The sequence below is a fragment of the Aspergillus oryzae genome, chromosome 8 (genome assembly GCF_000184455.2).
Source record: "Aspergillus oryzae RIB40 DNA, chromosome 8".
Taxonomy (NCBI): domain Eukaryota; kingdom Fungi; phylum Ascomycota; class Eurotiomycetes; order Eurotiales; family Aspergillaceae; genus Aspergillus; species Aspergillus oryzae.
In genome coordinates, this window is record NC_036442.1 from 3325438 (window position 1) to 3342475 (window position 17038).

The 17038-nt window shown below is 50.1% G+C and overlaps 6 protein-coding genes across 6 annotated transcripts; 1 reads left to right on the plus strand and 5 right to left on the minus strand.

The window, feature by feature from the left end:
- Positions 1–191: 191 nt before the first annotated feature.
- On the minus strand, positions 192–1497 carry AO090010000030 (polysaccharide lyase family 1 protein; the record flags this gene model as incomplete). The annotated part of the gene is made up of 4 exons (XM_001827030.1): positions 192–752; positions 817–913; positions 973–1098; positions 1154–1497. 4 exons carry the CDS (start codon positions 1495–1497, stop codon positions 192–194), a joined length of 1128 nt encoding a protein of 375 aa, XP_001827082.1.
- Positions 1498–3458: 1961 nt separating this feature from the next.
- Positions 3459–4997, minus strand: AO090010000029 (uncharacterized protein; the record flags this gene model as incomplete). Its single annotated transcript, XM_023233844.1, has 1 exon — positions 3459–4997. One exon carries the CDS (start codon positions 4995–4997, stop codon positions 3459–3461), a length of 1539 nt encoding a protein of 512 aa, XP_023094007.1.
- A 1014-nt stretch (positions 4998–6011) lies between these two features.
- On the minus strand, positions 6012–8837 carry AO090010000028 (uncharacterized protein; the record flags this gene model as incomplete). The annotated part of the gene is made up of 2 exons (XM_023233845.1): positions 6012–6762; positions 6895–8837. 2 exons carry the CDS (start codon positions 8835–8837, stop codon positions 6012–6014), a joined length of 2694 nt encoding a protein of 897 aa, XP_023094006.1.
- Positions 8838–9573: 736 nt separating this feature from the next.
- Positions 9574–10745, minus strand: AO090010000027 (uncharacterized protein; the record flags this gene model as incomplete). Its single annotated transcript, XM_023233846.1, has 5 exons — positions 9574–9628; positions 9675–10225; positions 10294–10563; positions 10615–10660; positions 10723–10745. 5 exons carry the CDS (start codon positions 10743–10745, stop codon positions 9574–9576), a joined length of 945 nt encoding a protein of 314 aa, XP_023094005.1.
- A 2655-nt stretch (positions 10746–13400) lies between these two features.
- On the plus strand, positions 13401–14231 carry fmaF (Fe(2+)/2-oxoglutarate-dependent oxygenase fmaF; the record flags this gene model as incomplete). The annotated part of the gene is made up of 1 exon (XM_001827026.1): positions 13401–14231. One exon carries the CDS (start codon positions 13401–13403, stop codon positions 14229–14231), a length of 831 nt encoding a protein of 276 aa, XP_001827078.1.
- A 291-nt stretch (positions 14232–14522) lies between these two features.
- Positions 14523–16119, minus strand: AO090010000025 (uncharacterized protein; the record flags this gene model as incomplete). The annotated part of the gene is made up of 2 exons (XM_023233847.1): positions 14523–15666; positions 15716–16119. 2 exons carry the CDS (start codon positions 16117–16119, stop codon positions 14523–14525), a joined length of 1548 nt encoding a protein of 515 aa, XP_023094004.1.
- Between the last annotated feature and the right edge of the window lie 919 nt (positions 16120–17038).

The window sequence follows — 17038 nt, forward strand, 5'->3', positions numbered from 1 at the left end:
ACCGCTCAGTGAAAAGAAATACTACCGATTCAGCTACTCCGTATCTCAAGAATAATATAAATTAAGCGAAGATAGACATTAATCTACACAGTAAAATACATAGAGCCCTTGCTGTGTAACACGATCACTGCCACTTCGACTTCAAGCGACTAACGTCTTGGAAGAGTATGGAACCTCGCAAATGTTTCCATCTACAGGTTACCCTGACCAGCATTGGAGGCAGGGGCAGTGCTGGCGGTGTCAGCGGTGGCAACGGTCTCACCCTTGAACTTGGAGAGAACGTCGACGGTGGTGCCGGAGAGGTCACCCGAGTTAGTGAACGAGTTGGCCTTGCAAGCGCGGCCGATGTAGGAGCTGCAGGTGTCGGCATCGCTGGAGGAGGAGAAGAGCTCACCCTCGAAGGAGGAGTCCTCGACGGCGGCGGTGACGTCGGCGAAGGTGTTACCCTCAGCAAGGACGTAACCACCGGAGCCGATCTCGAAGGCGTGGTTGGAGTTGTCGTTCCAGTAGTTGTTGACAGCGTGCAGGTAGGTGTTGCCCTGGACCTTAGGAGCACGGCCACTGGTCTTGTAGAAGTAGTTACCCTTCATAGTAACCTTGTCGCTGGAGCCGTCCAGGTAGACATTCCAGTAGTGGTGGCCGTCGCAGGTGGCCGAGTAGTCAGACTCTCCATCGATGTAGTTGTTGGAGAGGGTGACGCGGTTGTCAGCCTCGGTTCCGAGGACGTAGTGCTGGCGACCAATGCGAGCAGTCTGTGAGATTTGTCAGTTATTGTGTTCCTGTCGACGCAAATCATTCGATAGCTGGAAAGCATACGGTCACATGGTCGATCCAGACAAGATCGGCCTGGTTGATAGTGATGGCGTCACCACCCCAGACGTACTTGGGGTTGATATCGGTGACAGCAATGTTCCTGGAAACAGTCAATATCTGTTCTCCATCCAATTAAGAACACCATGGCTGCCAACGTACTGGATAATGACGTTCTCGACACCGTTGACGATACGGAGACCCTTGCCCTTGATGACACCTTTGGTGCCCTCGCCGATCAGGGACTTGTTGGAGTTGACAGTGATACCAAGAGAACCGGCGTTATCGCTAGTGCGTGTTAGGGAGACGCTAATGCCTAATCTCGTGCTTGTAGCACACTTACTAGGTCACAGAGGTGGAGGGAGCGCTGGACTCGTAGTTGGTGCACCAGTCATCCTTGTTGATGGCCACCTGGCAGGCGGAGCCAGTTCCCCAAGGAGCGCAACCAGTCTCCGTGGTGGTACCCTCAGTGTTGGTGAAGTCGAAAGTCTGGCTCAGAACAATCACACGGGCCTCATCGTCACCGAGGTAGGAGACCAGCTCATCGGTGGTAGTGGGGTAGACGGCGGTGGCACTGCCACCACCAGTAGCGCTAGATGCGAAGCCCTCCGCGGTGCCAGAGACACCAGCGCCCAAGGCCCGAGAGGCGAGGGCGGCAACGGTCGTAAGAACAGCGGCGTACTTCATCCTGGAAGTCTTTTGTTGAGGTTTGAGATGGTATTAAGGAAAGAGTGACTAGAACAGAGACAAAAGAAAGCAAAGAATGACAGAAGTGAGATTGCGTGCGTTGAGAAGGAGAACAACAGGCCTTTAAGACCAGCAGAACTCATTCTTATAGCTGATTTTCTCCAGCACCGTAGTTGTTTCGGCCTTGTTAGGGAGTCCCATAGTAGGTGGGGGTATAGAGGGTTAATCTCGAACAGCCTCCATAGCCAGGAAGAGGGATAGATGAACGAATCGTTGTCGGAATGGACCGGCTACTGTACATGGTGAAGCCCTTGCCGATCCCTCCGGAGTCTATATTGGTTTGGGTAGGTGATCGTCAGCATCTGTGAAACAATTCCACCACGGCCAGCCGGGAAAATGTCGGTTCGGCATTGGTACTCTCACTGCTGGATATGGTCGTTTCAAGTAGATGGGTATTTCTTTAGCACATATTGCGCTGCTTTATTGGTGGAATCCTACGTTGTCCGATAGGGGAAACTGCATGACGCGGCCGCTCCAACACTAGTAAATAAAAAATTAGTCATCTTTATACCTTGATTTCTTCTCCTGGTGGTGGAATATCACGATCAATTCTTGCGGGTGAGGCATTTAGAGGGTTTCTGTCATGGCACAGTGGTAGAGGAACATATTTACGGGGAATCACCAGCGATCTGGGTCACAGAGAGTTAAGTCTTGCGATGATCGTGGATATAGTCGGAGAATTTCGCTGCCGTGAGGTCCCATTTAGGGCTGGTCCACATCCGCCCCAACCAAGCATATGTAAAAGCCTAATGGAACCATGCAATTTCCACTCTGGGATGATCCATCAATTGACAAAAGAGTAGTAGAGATGACTCGGGATTGATTTTTAAGCTTAATCTACCACTTAATATACGCTCTTCCAATGAGAGAGCGGGCCCGACCCCGTTGTCTCCCTGTTGGCGCAGACTCTCCCCCTATCTCTGGTATGGTTATTTATTAACGTGGATATCAATCTATCCACATTATATATAACGGAGACCTTTTAGAAGACGTGATTCATTGAATGAGACTAAGGGATCTCTCAGCATAGCCAACGCCGCCGACAAGTCCTTACGTATGTCCAGATGAAACACGGTCAATTATCCCGATGCCATTACTCACTACGTCTCCAAAAGTGACGAGCTCTAGTTTCACCATCCCATTGGAACTTATGAGCCTATTGGAGGACACTCATTTAAACGTGTGCTGCCAAGCAACTATGACAGCGCCTCCTGCATCTTACGGAACGCAGAGTACCGATATGCCCTCACATCGGCTCGTCGTCCCAACACACATGGATGTTATCCCGAGAGGAGATACTCCGATCTATTCCTGTGCAAAATTTACCCAAAGACTTCAATGAAGCGGGTCACTAGCCATCGTGGTAGTGCCAGACCAACGCTTACCACGAGGAGCAGCGTCTGAGGATATTCAAGACTCCACACACTAATCTCGAGATTTTTCTTTTTTGCGTCTGCTGTTTGCTACAGACACTTACGTACCTGACAAATATATTACAATTACGCTAAGTCTATAATGATTCTCCACAACGACTGGTTCATGGATACCATCGGATATCCATTGCTCTAGTTACTCAACCAGTGAGAGTTTCAGACATAAATGACATGCCCACGAAGCACATATTAAGGGATAAGACACGTTAATGACAATGCTTATCTCGACATCAAGCTCTTACACAAATAATAAAACGATGAGCTGACGGCAGAATTGATCGCTTCTTGCACAGCGAAGGCGGCTTTGTTCCACCAATCTCGACATGCATGTAAAGCACGGTAGTGTCCTGTGGATGACGAGAATGTAAGAGGCACCACGGAAAACTCCGGGCGCCATAACACTGGACAAGACCTCGGAAATAAGCTTTGGACAATATATACTAATGTTCAACATACTACGAGCTATAGTCAATACGAGTGCAGGGTGGTGGACAAAGCCTCCCATTCTTTCACACCAACACCGGCATATTGACCCTGGGCACCCGATGCGACTAAGATTGCGCGGATTGCAACAGTATCCACCGTTTCGAACGCCACTACATCGGGCGTATCGGTCACTTCCAGGGGATACGACGAGGTGTTCGCAGCCCGTTGCCATGTACCCGAACCGTCCTTGTACTCGATGTACCATTCCTGAGGAGGAGCAACACCTTCATTAGCTCCAGCAGCATGATCAGCGAAGAACACCATCGATGTGCCATTAAGCTGAACCGTTTCATTCCAGGTATAAACAAGCGTGCTGGTTTGGGGGGAGTCTGTTGCCTCATAGGAGCACCAGTAGTCTGGTGGTAAAGGGTTCTCTCGAATGATTCCATCGTTCAAGGCTTGGACCCAGTACTGAATCGGCGTCGAGTGTACAGAACTTGCTACCGCTCGTGGGGCCACATTGTGAGTGGGCGGGGAAGGCGATTTGGGACCAAATGTCTGTTGTACAACATTGATTTTGGCAGGAGCTTGACTATCGTCCCAGATGAGTTTATCAAAGGCGACACTACGGCGAAAATGACCTCCTCCAACGGCGTCGGCCGTGTGGTATACCAGATACCATTCACCATTCCACTCCACCGCTCCCGGGTGAGAAGTCGTTGAGGATACAATCGGGAGAATTACATCCTGGAACGTCCAGGGGCCCATTGGAGATGACGCGGTTCCGTAGGCTATACAGGCGTGATACGAGGTTGGCGTACAGGGAGAATCAGCCCCAGCATTGTTTGCTGCAAACAACATGTAGTACACGTCCTGCCTCTTCATCAACCAGGGCGCCTCAAAGTAACCCGTCAGGCTGGTGACTTGCGTAACATTCGATGCCACTGTAACCATATCCGGATCGAGTTGATAGCCAAGCAGCTGCCCAAAAGTCCCAAAGTAGATGTACACATGTCCATCATCGTCAACCAGAACGGTCGGATCGATATTCTGGATGGTATTGCCGGGTGGTGGCACCGACTGGGAGATGATCGGGCCCGAGGGGTGAGCATCCTGGAAAGGGCCCGTTGGAGAGTCCGAGACGGCCACGCCGATCGCAAATGCATCTTCGTTAGCGCTATCGGCCTGAGTCACCGGAGCGTACATGTAGAATCGGCTATCATGACCCTGGACCACTTGCGCCGCATACGCGCTGCCGGGTTCGGCCCACGCAAACACGGCCTGAGGGTCAGCGACGTCGGGATACAACGTCCACGTACCTCCCTCCGGATTTGCAGATGATGAGGCCAGCATCCCCCATTGGTTCATCACGAAAGCATTCTCATCCGGAGGAGCGCTGTCGCGTCCCGTGATGATATACAGCGTGTCATTGACGACCAACGGGGCAGGATCCCCGGAATACCACGACCCATTGGATAAGATCGGATTGCCCTTGGAAGTAAATGAGAACGGCGAAGAGCTATCTACCTGCGCTGCCACGGCAGCTGCGTAAGTTGCCAACTTGATCAGCAGTAGAAACATTCTTTCCGAGGCGTTAGGTGGTGCCTTTAGTCTAACATTTTGACCAGTAGTTCCAAACTTTATACAGCTTCTACCTATTGTTTCACACGGAGTGACCTCCGAGAAGAGACAGGGAAGGGGTACAAAATTAACCGACTGGGCCAGGTACTAACCGAGCCATGAAACAATCTCTGCAAGTCGCAATATCCAGCTCTGGGGTTCGGCATTTCCCAACTCCACCAATAAAATCCCGGAGAAACTTCGCCTTGATGATAGAGGTTCAAGAAGCTCAAGAAGATGGATAGCTACCGCTGGTGAGGTATCCTTCAGTCCATTATCAGCATAACGTTTTGAGGGCGTTGCGATGGTTTCCTCATTGAAGGGAGCATAGTAAATGTATTTGTGTCTCGAAATATATATCCGAGTATATTTACTATTGGAGGGCTGCTACACGTTTGGACTTGCTGTAAGAATTCAGTTACACTGCCTCCATGGTCCTATCTCGGACGCATATGTTAGAGCGTGTAAGCCTATATATTAGGAGGCAAATAGGTTGTGTTTCGTTTGATATCCCGTTGATGCGTGACTGTTGTTTGTGGCAGCGACAGGTGGCGGTGCACCGTGTGGCTGTTGCCTCAGGCAAAAAGGAATACCACCGAGACTTTTCCGAAGGCAATGAATGGTCTCCTCCTCCATGCACAGCTCTTCAGTTCTCACGGACCGCGACCGTGACTAGGCTCAGGTAACACTTCGCCAAAAATTCCACTTTCCTATTTCGCGCCCGATCGAGGAAGCATACCGTGTCGAGAAACTACCGAATGCTGTCGCGCCGTCGTTAGGAGCTCACATTGAAGCAGTGCGTTGCTGTGATTGTACGGCCCAGCGCCAGCATAGAGCTACGGACCGCAACATTTGAGCGCGGCAATGGATTGAAGAGTCTGAGTCAATCAAGTGTGATTGTTCTCCAAAGCTACTTGACAGTACTATCACTTCATCGTTTCATAAGGCTTACAACACAGCACACCTCTGACAGGTCTACTGCCTGGCTACTGTGACAGTCACGGAGCCAGCCGATAGCTCAACCACCACACCTCCCCTCGTCTGTTCCCCGCTGGTTGTTACTGCATACGCGTCTGTTGTACCAGGGTTCTCAACCCATACAATCGCCGTGGTCGTATTGGATGATCCTGCGACAATATCCAGTTCAAGAGAGTTTGGCTGAGTGGCGGAAAATGAGAACTCTTCGATCTGGCCGGTACTTATCGTGACGTAAACACCCATCGACGCAACATATACACGTCGCCGGACGGCATCACGCGGTCGCACTGTCACCCTGTCGCTCTCCACGGACAGATTGCCACCGTACGCTATGAGACCGACGTCAGGGTCGTCGACGACGTATGTACCGGCACCCAGCATCATTCCAAGGAAGCTAGGACCATAGTCGCCGGAATAGTCATCGCCCTTGAGAGTATCGGGAAATGAGTGGAACGCGTTGTACATCGAGCCGTCCTCCCGGATATTGCTTAACGGGCCAGTGATTCCACCGTACCCAACTCGGAGGAGATAGGTGTCGCTCGGGTTTTGTCGAAACTCAGCGAGGAGGGGCAATGCGTTGAGGCTGGAACCATAATGATGGATCATGCGTTCAATCCGTTGGAGCTTCCCGGCATAGCTAAAGGATCTTAGTCTTGGACAGGCAGATGCTGGACTGAGTCTCACATGAAATCCCAGTACCGCCGGGCGTTCCCATTCCAGCCCCAATGCGATACCGTTGGCATCAGACCTAAAATGCTATTGATGGTCTTCGTCGTTGTCTGCGTAAGATTGAAATAACTTTGCTCGTCGCCAATGTTAGTTTCCGGGCAAAATGCCACGAGGACTTTCTGCGCGAAATGGAGGGAGAAGAGCGACTTACTTGCTCCAGTAATAAACGCCCTCCTGGCCCGTGCAATCCCATGCCATTTCGCTTCCAAAGGGCTCCGATTGCCTGTCCCACGCTTCCGCGCGCAGTTTCATGGCGGCTTCTACTGCGTCCGCCTCTTCGGTCCAGCCTTCGCGTTGCAGATCTGCCAGGAGCTCTCCGACAACGGTCTCTCCCATTAGACCCAGGCGCGAATAACCTACCAGGCCGTCACCGGCAGAGTTTGTCGCAAAGCACGTTACGGTCGTATTGTACGCCTGGCCCAGATACCACTGCCATGGGTGCACCTTGAGAAGGGTAGGGTTGTCGCGGCCGGCGCGATACAATGACCAGTATGCGCCAATAACGTGGATATAGTCATATGCACGATCGGTGGAGTATGAAGCGTCCTTATTCCACGACCACCAATTTCCCCAGTCGATATTGTTGCTGTACTCATAACTCGGAAGTTGATCTGGATCGTAGTAGAAGACGCTCTTACGAACCGTGAAATTGGCGTTTTGAATGTTGCCAAACAGTACTTTGGACGCAAACTCTTCCAGCTTCGCCACCTCCGCGGCGTTGGGAAGACCGTGCTCTTTCATCGTGGAAGCGAGAAATATGGCGCCACCTTCGTCCATCAGTCCAGCAATCCAAACACGCGCCTCTTGAAGAACCTGTGCTTTGGTGGCCTCGTCATACGTGATCACAGAGGGTGCCCGACCAAAGGGGTCCTTCTCGTCGTCAAACCACATGGCAGTGGTTGAGAATTCGCCCAACTTGGAGATCACATCCGGGGCAGTGTCCGTGATGAAGTAATGGACCGTCTGGACTTTTCCGTCCGCGTAGGTGATGGTGACTCTGGTCCGTCCCCAGGCTGATTGGGTGGGGGAAAGGGAAACAAGGTTGGATGAAGGGCGTGCAATGTCGAAGGCATTGTTGTCGGATACGACCTTGGACACATTGGCCGAGTGAAAGACGAAAAGCTGTGCCGTCAGATCGCGGGGAACGATGTATCCTGTTCCTATCGTCAATGGGGTATTTGTCCCCTGGACAGCCTTTTGGATTCCGCGCACCCCATCCTTTACCACGGAGAAGCGAAGACCCACAGTGGTAGATTCACCGGGTTTGAGGCTGCGCGCGGTTGGTTCATTCCATGGATTCACCTGAGCCCATTCCTTCTCGGCATATGCCTTTGAATGAGTCTGCCACTCATAGAACCCTTCAAATGTCTGGCTACCGTACCCGGTGTAGGTGTCAGATACCTCATCGAGGTTGCGCCAGGCTTCGAACGGGGTACTCGTATTGACCAACGGGGTGATAATCAAGGTTGGACCCTGCCCGGAGGTTGGAGAGAATTGTAGATAGCCAGCATCCCGCCCGATGTAGGGGTCCACGAGGGAGCATTGCGCCGTAACTTCATCCGCCGTGCGATTTGTAAAGATACTGTTGGACTCAATCGGGAAGCCCAGGCTACCGATTTCTACGCTACTATTGCCCTTGTTCGTGAGGGTGAAGCTCAGCCCCAAGTCCCCTTCGACGTCCAACCATTGTCGAACAATTTGTAGAGCCGAGCTGCTCGGCAACGTTGATGTTATATCGGCCGCGGCCAGCGCATTGGCGTCAAGCGACTTTACCACGGCCCGAGCCTGGGAGGAATCTCCGGCTGTCCATTCTTTCTCCCCCACCGCGCGATACCGAAAGGTGATGTCTCCAATATGGTACTGACCGTTGGCTGCTCGGTACGGCAAGTAATCCGACGGTAAGAAGTCAAATGATGACCCGGATGGCTTGAGCGATGCTAGGATCTGGGCGTCCGTAACGAGCTGGAGGTCGAAATTGTTGGTCTTTAGATTAGTATAACCATTCGCGAGGCCTAAATCATCACTCTGACCCCGGACGAGGAAGGCCGAGGCAGAGATCAGTGCCAGCGAGGTATAGAAGCGTATCAACCCCATAGCGCAGATGGCGGCGAAATCGGCATTTTACCTTTGTCACTTAGAGCGCACGCCACATTCAAATATGCTTCCCTTGACGACTTGACATCATGGCTGGGTTCAATTAAGGCAGTTTTCCTGAGGGGAAATTGGCCCAGCGTCCGACCTGCATAAGCGCACTTCGGCTTCGCATCCCGCTGAGATGCAGATTCGCCGATTGGTGGACACGGTTTGATTCAGGGGGAGATATAGTGAGACATCTCGCTGTAACCCTGATCAATATCGTATCATCTGATTGACTTGATTGAACTCGACAGGATTTCAACTTCCTTTAAAGTGCCGAGACAGAGATGGTTGCATTGATTGACCCTCGGATAGCCCTTCCTATTAACCGATGCATGCGACGATCACTTTTGTCCGCACAGGCTTCCGACCAAGAGATAGTAGGAATGCAACCCTGGAAGAACTAGGAATCTCCGGACTTATATAACCGATCGTTAATCGCCAAGTCGCTGTGTCGCTGGCTACGTCATTTCGACCTTTATCGCTGCAACTTTACGTCCACGCAGTTCTCAATGTTTTTCAGCATGCCTTTCAAGCACCGGAAACATTCCTACAGGCTATCTCACGGGCGTTACGGTGGTAACTCTCTTCACTGTGCAGGGCATGTCGCTGAACAAAGCAGTCTGACTGCTGCAGGTCAGAGGTACGGCTTCCCTCGAGACCTTCCGTTCCCTGGTCTGGGTTCCTCTACCATCTAAGCGTTTGCAGCGTAGGAACTGATGGAATCAAGGCTTAATGAGTTGTACTCGCTATCGTACAAAATCGCGCCATTGTATCAGCCGCGTTTCAGTCTACCTGGGCTTGTAGTATGAAGGCGGTAGTTGCGGACTATTCACACTGGGATCTGCGACACTGCTCACATTGACCTGAGTGCTGACAACAATGTCCCCACCATTGCGGCAAAGCTCCTCCTCCGAGTCTGCGTGTGAAACGTTGGTAGCGCCTTGTTTCAGTCTCTGGACGATGCTGCTTTTGATCATTTTCCGATTGCCGCGGGCTCTTGAAGTCGTTCCCAGTTCGTACGAAGACGGCTTCCGACCGCTCGAGCCGTACAAGGTTCCTGAAACATGTGTCCTCCAGACCGATCGGAGGGAGGGCATGTTGGCTGTCATAATCGCCGTGCAAAGCTCAATTGTTGTGACGATCGCAACGGAGCCGTAGACATAAAAGGTCCTGGAGCCACTGGCCAGCTGCACAAGTACGATGAAGCGGAGAAGGGACACTATAATAGTGCTACCACCGACAGTGAAACAGACAATCAATCCCACTCGTCGGCGTGCAGACATTTGTAAAGTCCATAAGGGATAGATCGGCAGAATGTAAATGAGAAGATCGGTTAAGACGTTCTAAGAAGTGCGATGCTATTAGGACCCGGAGCCTAAAGGGCAACTGGTACGGGTATCCTTGTACTCACCATGCTTGCAGGAAAGTACAGCGTCACCGCCGTGGGAATGCATTTCGCATCCGGATGGGCCTCGGGGTGGAAGAAGGCATCCAGCGGGAGACATTGCAGACCGTAAAAGAGCAGGACGGCCAAGGTCTGCGCCGAGGTAAAGACCATCACTCCATACACGGTCTTTTTGTACAATGGTGAGATACTCAGTACTCGAAGATAGAAGGTCAGAAAAGACATCTTGATCAGCCATTGGCAGAAGATATAGACGAATTCGATGACGAAGAGAAGCTTTCAGACGGGTAAGCGAGTGGGACATCTGGCTAATCATGGGCGACTCACCGTCACAATCTTTAGCAAGTTTTCAGGTGGAACGTCTTTATCCTGCCTATAATGCCGAGACAGTGTGTGAATATAGCAGGCAACTGACCTCGAGAACGATCGACTTACTTTCCTCCCCCGAACACGATCATCTGCCCCAAGATGGCTTGAGTGGCGAGCCATGTTATCTACCACAGTTAGTGCTGAGCCTTGAGTGACAGGGAAGAGAATTTACACTCGCAGCTACCATAAACCAGTCATCGGCGCCGAACGATTTGGAGAGGCAAAGACGAGAGTATACTCGAAGGATACACGACAAGCTGGTGATGACCACAAATGGCATCGACACTGCCCATGTCACGGGCTGCAGGTTCTCGTTGATTCCCATTTCCTGAAGGTCTTACTACCGGGAAGCTTCCATGAGTCGCACCCCCCAAAATATAATGTTGAACAGCCATGGACCTCTCTTTGCTTCTTTTACTCTCCCTGTTCCCAGCTGACTTTTTACGTCTTGCTGGAATTTGATCCTGCAGAGGACAGTGAAGTGAACTAGGGCTGGATCATCGATGAGTGGAGCTTCTCGGGCTTGGTCCACTGTACCGTCCTGTCAAAAGAATTTAGCGCACAGATGCCCCTTTAAAAAAGTACTTTAGTTCACCTATTTTCTTCACTGGGAGTCTTATTGCCTCTATTTCCATAGGGTAGCACTAGTCCCTATGTCCACTATGTCTCGCCCAAGGCATTCCATCGAGGTGGGCGCTCGCGAGAGGACTGGTCCCAAAGACTCCTCACGTTTACTGCTTCAAGGTCCACCACGGCAGGATTTTAGATCGCGTAATAAGGAACAAGAAAAGACGGCTCCTAAATTACGAGACACTGATTCGGCATATCTCGGGATTTAGGGCGCTTTCATGCTTCAGGATAGTCTTCTTTTCTATTGCATTACATGTCTAATTATGCGCCAAAAATGTAGATATGGTGCTAGTGGAACGCTTTTATACCTATCAGTGATTCGGTGCGTGATACTGTATGTCGGAACGTGTCAAGCCTCAGGAAATGAACACTGGCCACAGATTTGGACTTGAGTGTTATGGTGGCGAGTCACCAGGTGGCCCTGGCAGTATTGCTGTGAAGAAATCTACATGATCAAATATTATACACACTCTGACCAGCCTCGAAGTAGCGATATGAAGACCGAGGTGTGTTAAGTCTGGTCGTGAGGTCAGCTTGCTACAGAGTGGTGACTTGGTCAACCTTTGCAAGTGAGGAAAAAGGAGTATTTTCGTGGGCAACAATGCTGTGGGGATCGTCTTTTTGTCATTGATTCTGTTGACCATCTCAACTTCATCCACAAACCCCACTTGGTGTGTTGTTTCCATTGGAGTTGTTCCTAGACAGGGTCCACACGGGATGTTCGCGGTCCTCATCCGGCCTCCCCTGACGTGCAAAGATAGCAGACCCGGAACTTTGCCGTCCTTAGCAGACGGCACAGAGATTTGGGTAACGGCTGGCTAACTTCTGTGGGAGATGATCTGCATACTCATACATCTACGCCCCGTGACGACTGGTCCCATCGTCTTGAAGGGGCAATGAGCCGACCAGTCAGTTGGGTAGCATATCAAATATAATCGAATTGGGTCAATGGACACAATTAACGGTCTCGAATACAGATGGTCCGAGTGATACGGAGTACAGAAACGTTATATTCACCAGACGTTGCTAGAGCAATGGCCTAGCGGTTCTTCTCGAATATTGCCTCTTGAACACGAACCCTAGTTCTATGGAAAATATCGAGACGTGTAGGTGGCCACATCATTGATCATCCTCACTCGTCTGTGACCTGTAGACTACACGAATGTCATCCAGTCCGCATACAAAGATACTGTATTGAAGGATCAAGAACCTGGGCGAGGTGGAGCTTAATACGGTTTGATAAGGCTGGGAATCCACCAAGGCCCACTGGCTATCGTATCCATATTCTAAAAGGATGCACTAAAGCCTCGTCAGCCTCACCGAATCCAGATTCTGGTGTCATTAAAGGTTCTCCCCGCAGCCTTGACCACCACCGTTGTACTATTTCTAAGGTTTGGCGAGGCTGGGATGTGAAATAAAGTCAGCCTCTAGTCGTGGAGTGTTCTTGAGATCACTACTCTAAGAGTAAGTCATGGATGGACTTGGGGTCTAGTGGTATGTCTTCACTCAAAAGAATCTAATACTCCATGCTCTGGGTGATTCGAACAGGACGAAATGTTTACAGAGCTGTGGACAACGAAATGATAATGCCCTGTCGCGTCTTCTAGTCTATTGCATCTCATCCCCACAAGCCGAACGATCCCCGGCATAATCTGACGGTCCGGCAGACACAAACCAGTTTCTCATTACTTGGCATGTAAGTGACAGTTTCGGGTATCAGCCTAAATATACCCCTGGACTCGGAGGAGGCTTGATTGGGACAGCTACACGATAGACGTCCAATCGTTCTCCAAGTAATGTTGTTCCACATTATGCATGCAGACGTTTTTGTCACACTCCTAGGGTCAGTAACTCAAGCTTTGATACCATGGTTCGGAACGCCTCATGCCTCTTTTCTCTTCATTCAATCCTGGTAGTAGTCTTCTTACCTTATCTTCAGGCTCAGCCCTTTGCTAGTACTCGGCATTTGGACGGAATGCCTGTTGTGTTGAATGCATAGTCACGCTATTAATTATCCTGAGGACCCATAGCTACTTCAGGTTTAGCTGTTCCTTTTCCTGTCGTTATTTTTCTTTTTCCTGCAAATCCTCTATTCCTTCCTTATCACACAACTCATGGCGACCAGTACGGTGAGTGCTCAACAGCTCACAGAAGCCAAGGCCAAATTCAAACAGGACGGATGGGCCGTCGTCCCTAATGTGATCGATCCCGAAAAAACAAAGGAGGTCGTCGATCGGCTTTGGAAGGCAAAGGAAGAGAGTGAACGACGAGGCGATCCGACCTATCTCGACTGGCTAGATCCCAACTCCAGCAATGTCCGTATCTTCTACCTGATGGAACTGGACCCCATCTTCCGCGAGCTCATCTCGCACCCTGTTGCTGTGGAGATGGTTCAATCCGCATTAGGACAAAACTTCCTTGTTTCTAATTTCACAGCGAACATTGCACTGCCCGGATCCAAATCCATGGGTTTACACTCCGATCTCTCCCTACAGTGCCCCGATCCTTGGTTGTCGACCTGGGGGTTGAACGTGATTTGGTGTCTGCATGACGTTTACTACGAAAACGGCGCCACCTTGTACATCCCCGGTAGTCATCATTGGAAGACTAAGGCGGAGGTACCCCCTGAGGAGGAGGCGAGAAAGCTCCTGGTGCCGTTCGAGGCCAAGGCTGGATCGATCATCGTGATGGACGGGCGTCTCTGGCACACGTCCGGTTGTAATGTCACTCAGGATAAAGAGCGGGCGCTGTTGTTCGGGGCTTACAATGCCCCTTTCTTGAGAGGTCAGGTGAATTGGGGCGTTGGGCTGTCGGAGGAAACGAAGAAGACCCTGAGTCCTCAGCTCCGGGAATGGCTGGGAGTGAATCGGGATGGCAATCTTGGGGTGGTGACAGGCGTCAATGATGTCTTTGCTGAGGGTGCTCCTCCTCCTGCCCAGGCGTGATCACACGATTCTTGATGATATTTTGAAACATAGTTACTGTTTATATGCATCTGAATGAAATTATCATCCTACTCTTGTTACATTTGAAGCGCCGCAGTAATCCTTATTTTTGGCCTCTCTCCTAAGGCCATACGGTCAAAACATTAGATCGAGATGTCTATACATATAACGAGTTAACACAAGGAAGAGAAAGAAGAAAAGAAACTATGAAGAGCGCATGGAGCTGGATTAAAAGGTATGAATCGCATAGGGGTATCTAATATGACTATAGCCTCAAAGCACGTCTATTTACTAAAAAAAACCACCCAAAATAGCTCGTTTCGTCAGGTCATCGCTTATCCAACGCTCAATGAAAGCTACCGTATCTCCAACAAGCTTGTCATAGTATGTACCCTGCGGAAGAAACATTGACTGGTGAGCCGTGATCTCGTCTATGCCCTCCATATGCACTGGGATCCACAGGTGCTCTCTGCCGCGGTATGCATCTTTCGGGAGGTAGCAGAACTGTCGGCGAGCTTCCTGGGACTGGTGTGAACTCTCACGGGTCACTGTAGTGTCCTCATCTTGGCCGTCCGATACGGTGCTTTCCTCAATCATCGTCACAGCGGACTCTGAATGCAACGTTGAAGGCTGGGAACCACTTGATTTAGGACGCATAACATTCTTGCTCCCCAGCAATTCATCGGCATCAACTGAGCAAGGTGGCGCTGATTTTCTCCGACCGGGTTTGTAGTCGACTTCGAGCATATCCGTTGTACTCTCCATGCTTTGCTGGTGATTCGGTTTATGTAGGCCCTCATTCTCGACTATGTGTGCTTCCAACGTTTTGTCCGTCCTATCTGCTCGCACTATCCCCGTACTCTTGGTGAAGTAATTCACGAATCGGACTCGTGCAGCACCTCGGCTCTGAGCCTTCTGCTCCTGAAGCTCATCGATGGCCTCCAGCTTCATCAACTGTTTATGTCGTTTGAACAGCTCAGGGTAGTTGTTCATACATCCGGCGTGGTCATAATACGAATAAGCATACTGCAGAATCGACCTCGAAAGGTGATGTGAGTACTTCGAAATGAAATGCCATGCCCCATCCCATCCAGTCCACCGCGTTAATTTCACATCATTCTGGAAGGCTGGGTTAAACGTCGTGTCTGGACTGCCGATGCCCTCATTCATGGATGTAACCGAATTGGTGGTGTCGCTCGTTTCATCCAGTTTGTGGCGGAAGAGTCTTCCAATTCCAGTGGTCACCACGCGAGGGTGAAGTCCAAAGAAAGGTACATCGAAGTTGACAAGTCCTAATATCCGATGATTCAGTCCCGTGTTCACACGCCCAGTTGCAGACTGTGTTGGCATCAGTGCAACTTCTGCTGCGACGATGCCTCCCAGGCTGTGACCTAGGAGAATAATATCTAGATCTGGCGCTTCATGCGGTGAAAGCCTGGGATTGTTCAGTATATTTTATAAATGTATCTGTCAGGTTCTCTTACCATTGGCTAAAATTGTCTCGGGCTATATGCACCGGTCCTCGAGTCTTATACCGAGGGTAGATCTTCGTATAGACCACGTGGCTCTTACTTAGCGATATTGTTAAAAGATCATGAACATGTTTAGGAAAGTGATGAAAGCTATCTTCGGATCCAATGAATCCATGGATGTAGACCAGGAGTAGTCTGCGTTTCCCTTCATTGGTGCCCGTGTTAGAGTGGCTCAGGGCTAGGGAAGATGTGGAGCCATGGTAGCGACTCTGTCCGATCACAGAGTATATTCCGGGCCCTGGAGTAAGTAATCCAGGTGATGGCTCGGTAGATTGGATCGCAGCAGAGTAGCTGGGTGGGTTGTCATCTAAAGGGTAATCGGGCACTGGTATGCTTGGATTCGCAGCGGATGACATCGCGTTGCAGCTTATTTCTCCACTGCAGCCGCAACAACTTGGTAAAAGTTCTAAACGTCCTTTTCACGTACGTGGTACTGAGTAAGATGCGCAGAAGTTACACTACGGCAACGAAATATGCGAAATAAGAAACTGTTGATCAGGCTACCAAGTGGCTTTGATGCTCGTACTCGTATTCTCCCCAAGCCTCGAACGGGCCCACTTGCGATTTTGAAGTTGACGAATGAAGGATCCCATCGCATTCTTGGCATTAAGCTCGAATCTAAAAAAAGAACTAGCAAGCCAAAGGAAGACTTGGTGTTCTTGCAGCAGGTATGCTATCTCTGAATCCTGGACGAACTTCTTGGCTAGATCTGTTTCTTTAGCAGGTACTCAACTTGGATTTGCCAAGGAAGAAAAAGGAAAAGATATCACGAGTCTGAAGGAAGTATTGTAGGTCAAGATACCCAGCAGCCCGCCTAAATATATATTTGAGGAAAACACGTCAGGTTACTCGTGGAAGATCGTTGCCTATATTCGAAAGCTGCCAGGTATGGTATATCCAACAAAATGTAGTTGACTGGCTAGATGCAGTGCTACAACCCGGGATTAATTCCATTTTACAACGCAAAAAATAACAAAAAATTGATAAGAAAAGGATCAGTATTCGTTTGGGTCTAATTTATTCTTCACACTTTTGGTGTCCTTTAGCGGAGATTACCGGGCGTGGAATTAACAAATAAGGCATTATTCATGACTTCGTTTTCCCGTCCGTATGTCAATCGAAATGACTACTACGGTTTGTAATGGACAGAAATACGAATATGCTGGGAGAGAATGCTACTATCAGAGCGTTTGTGCAATGCTACTTGATGCTTGTTCGGACCAAATCCTATGGCCCAAGAAACGGTAGGCATATCTGAAGAAAAAAGCGCTAATG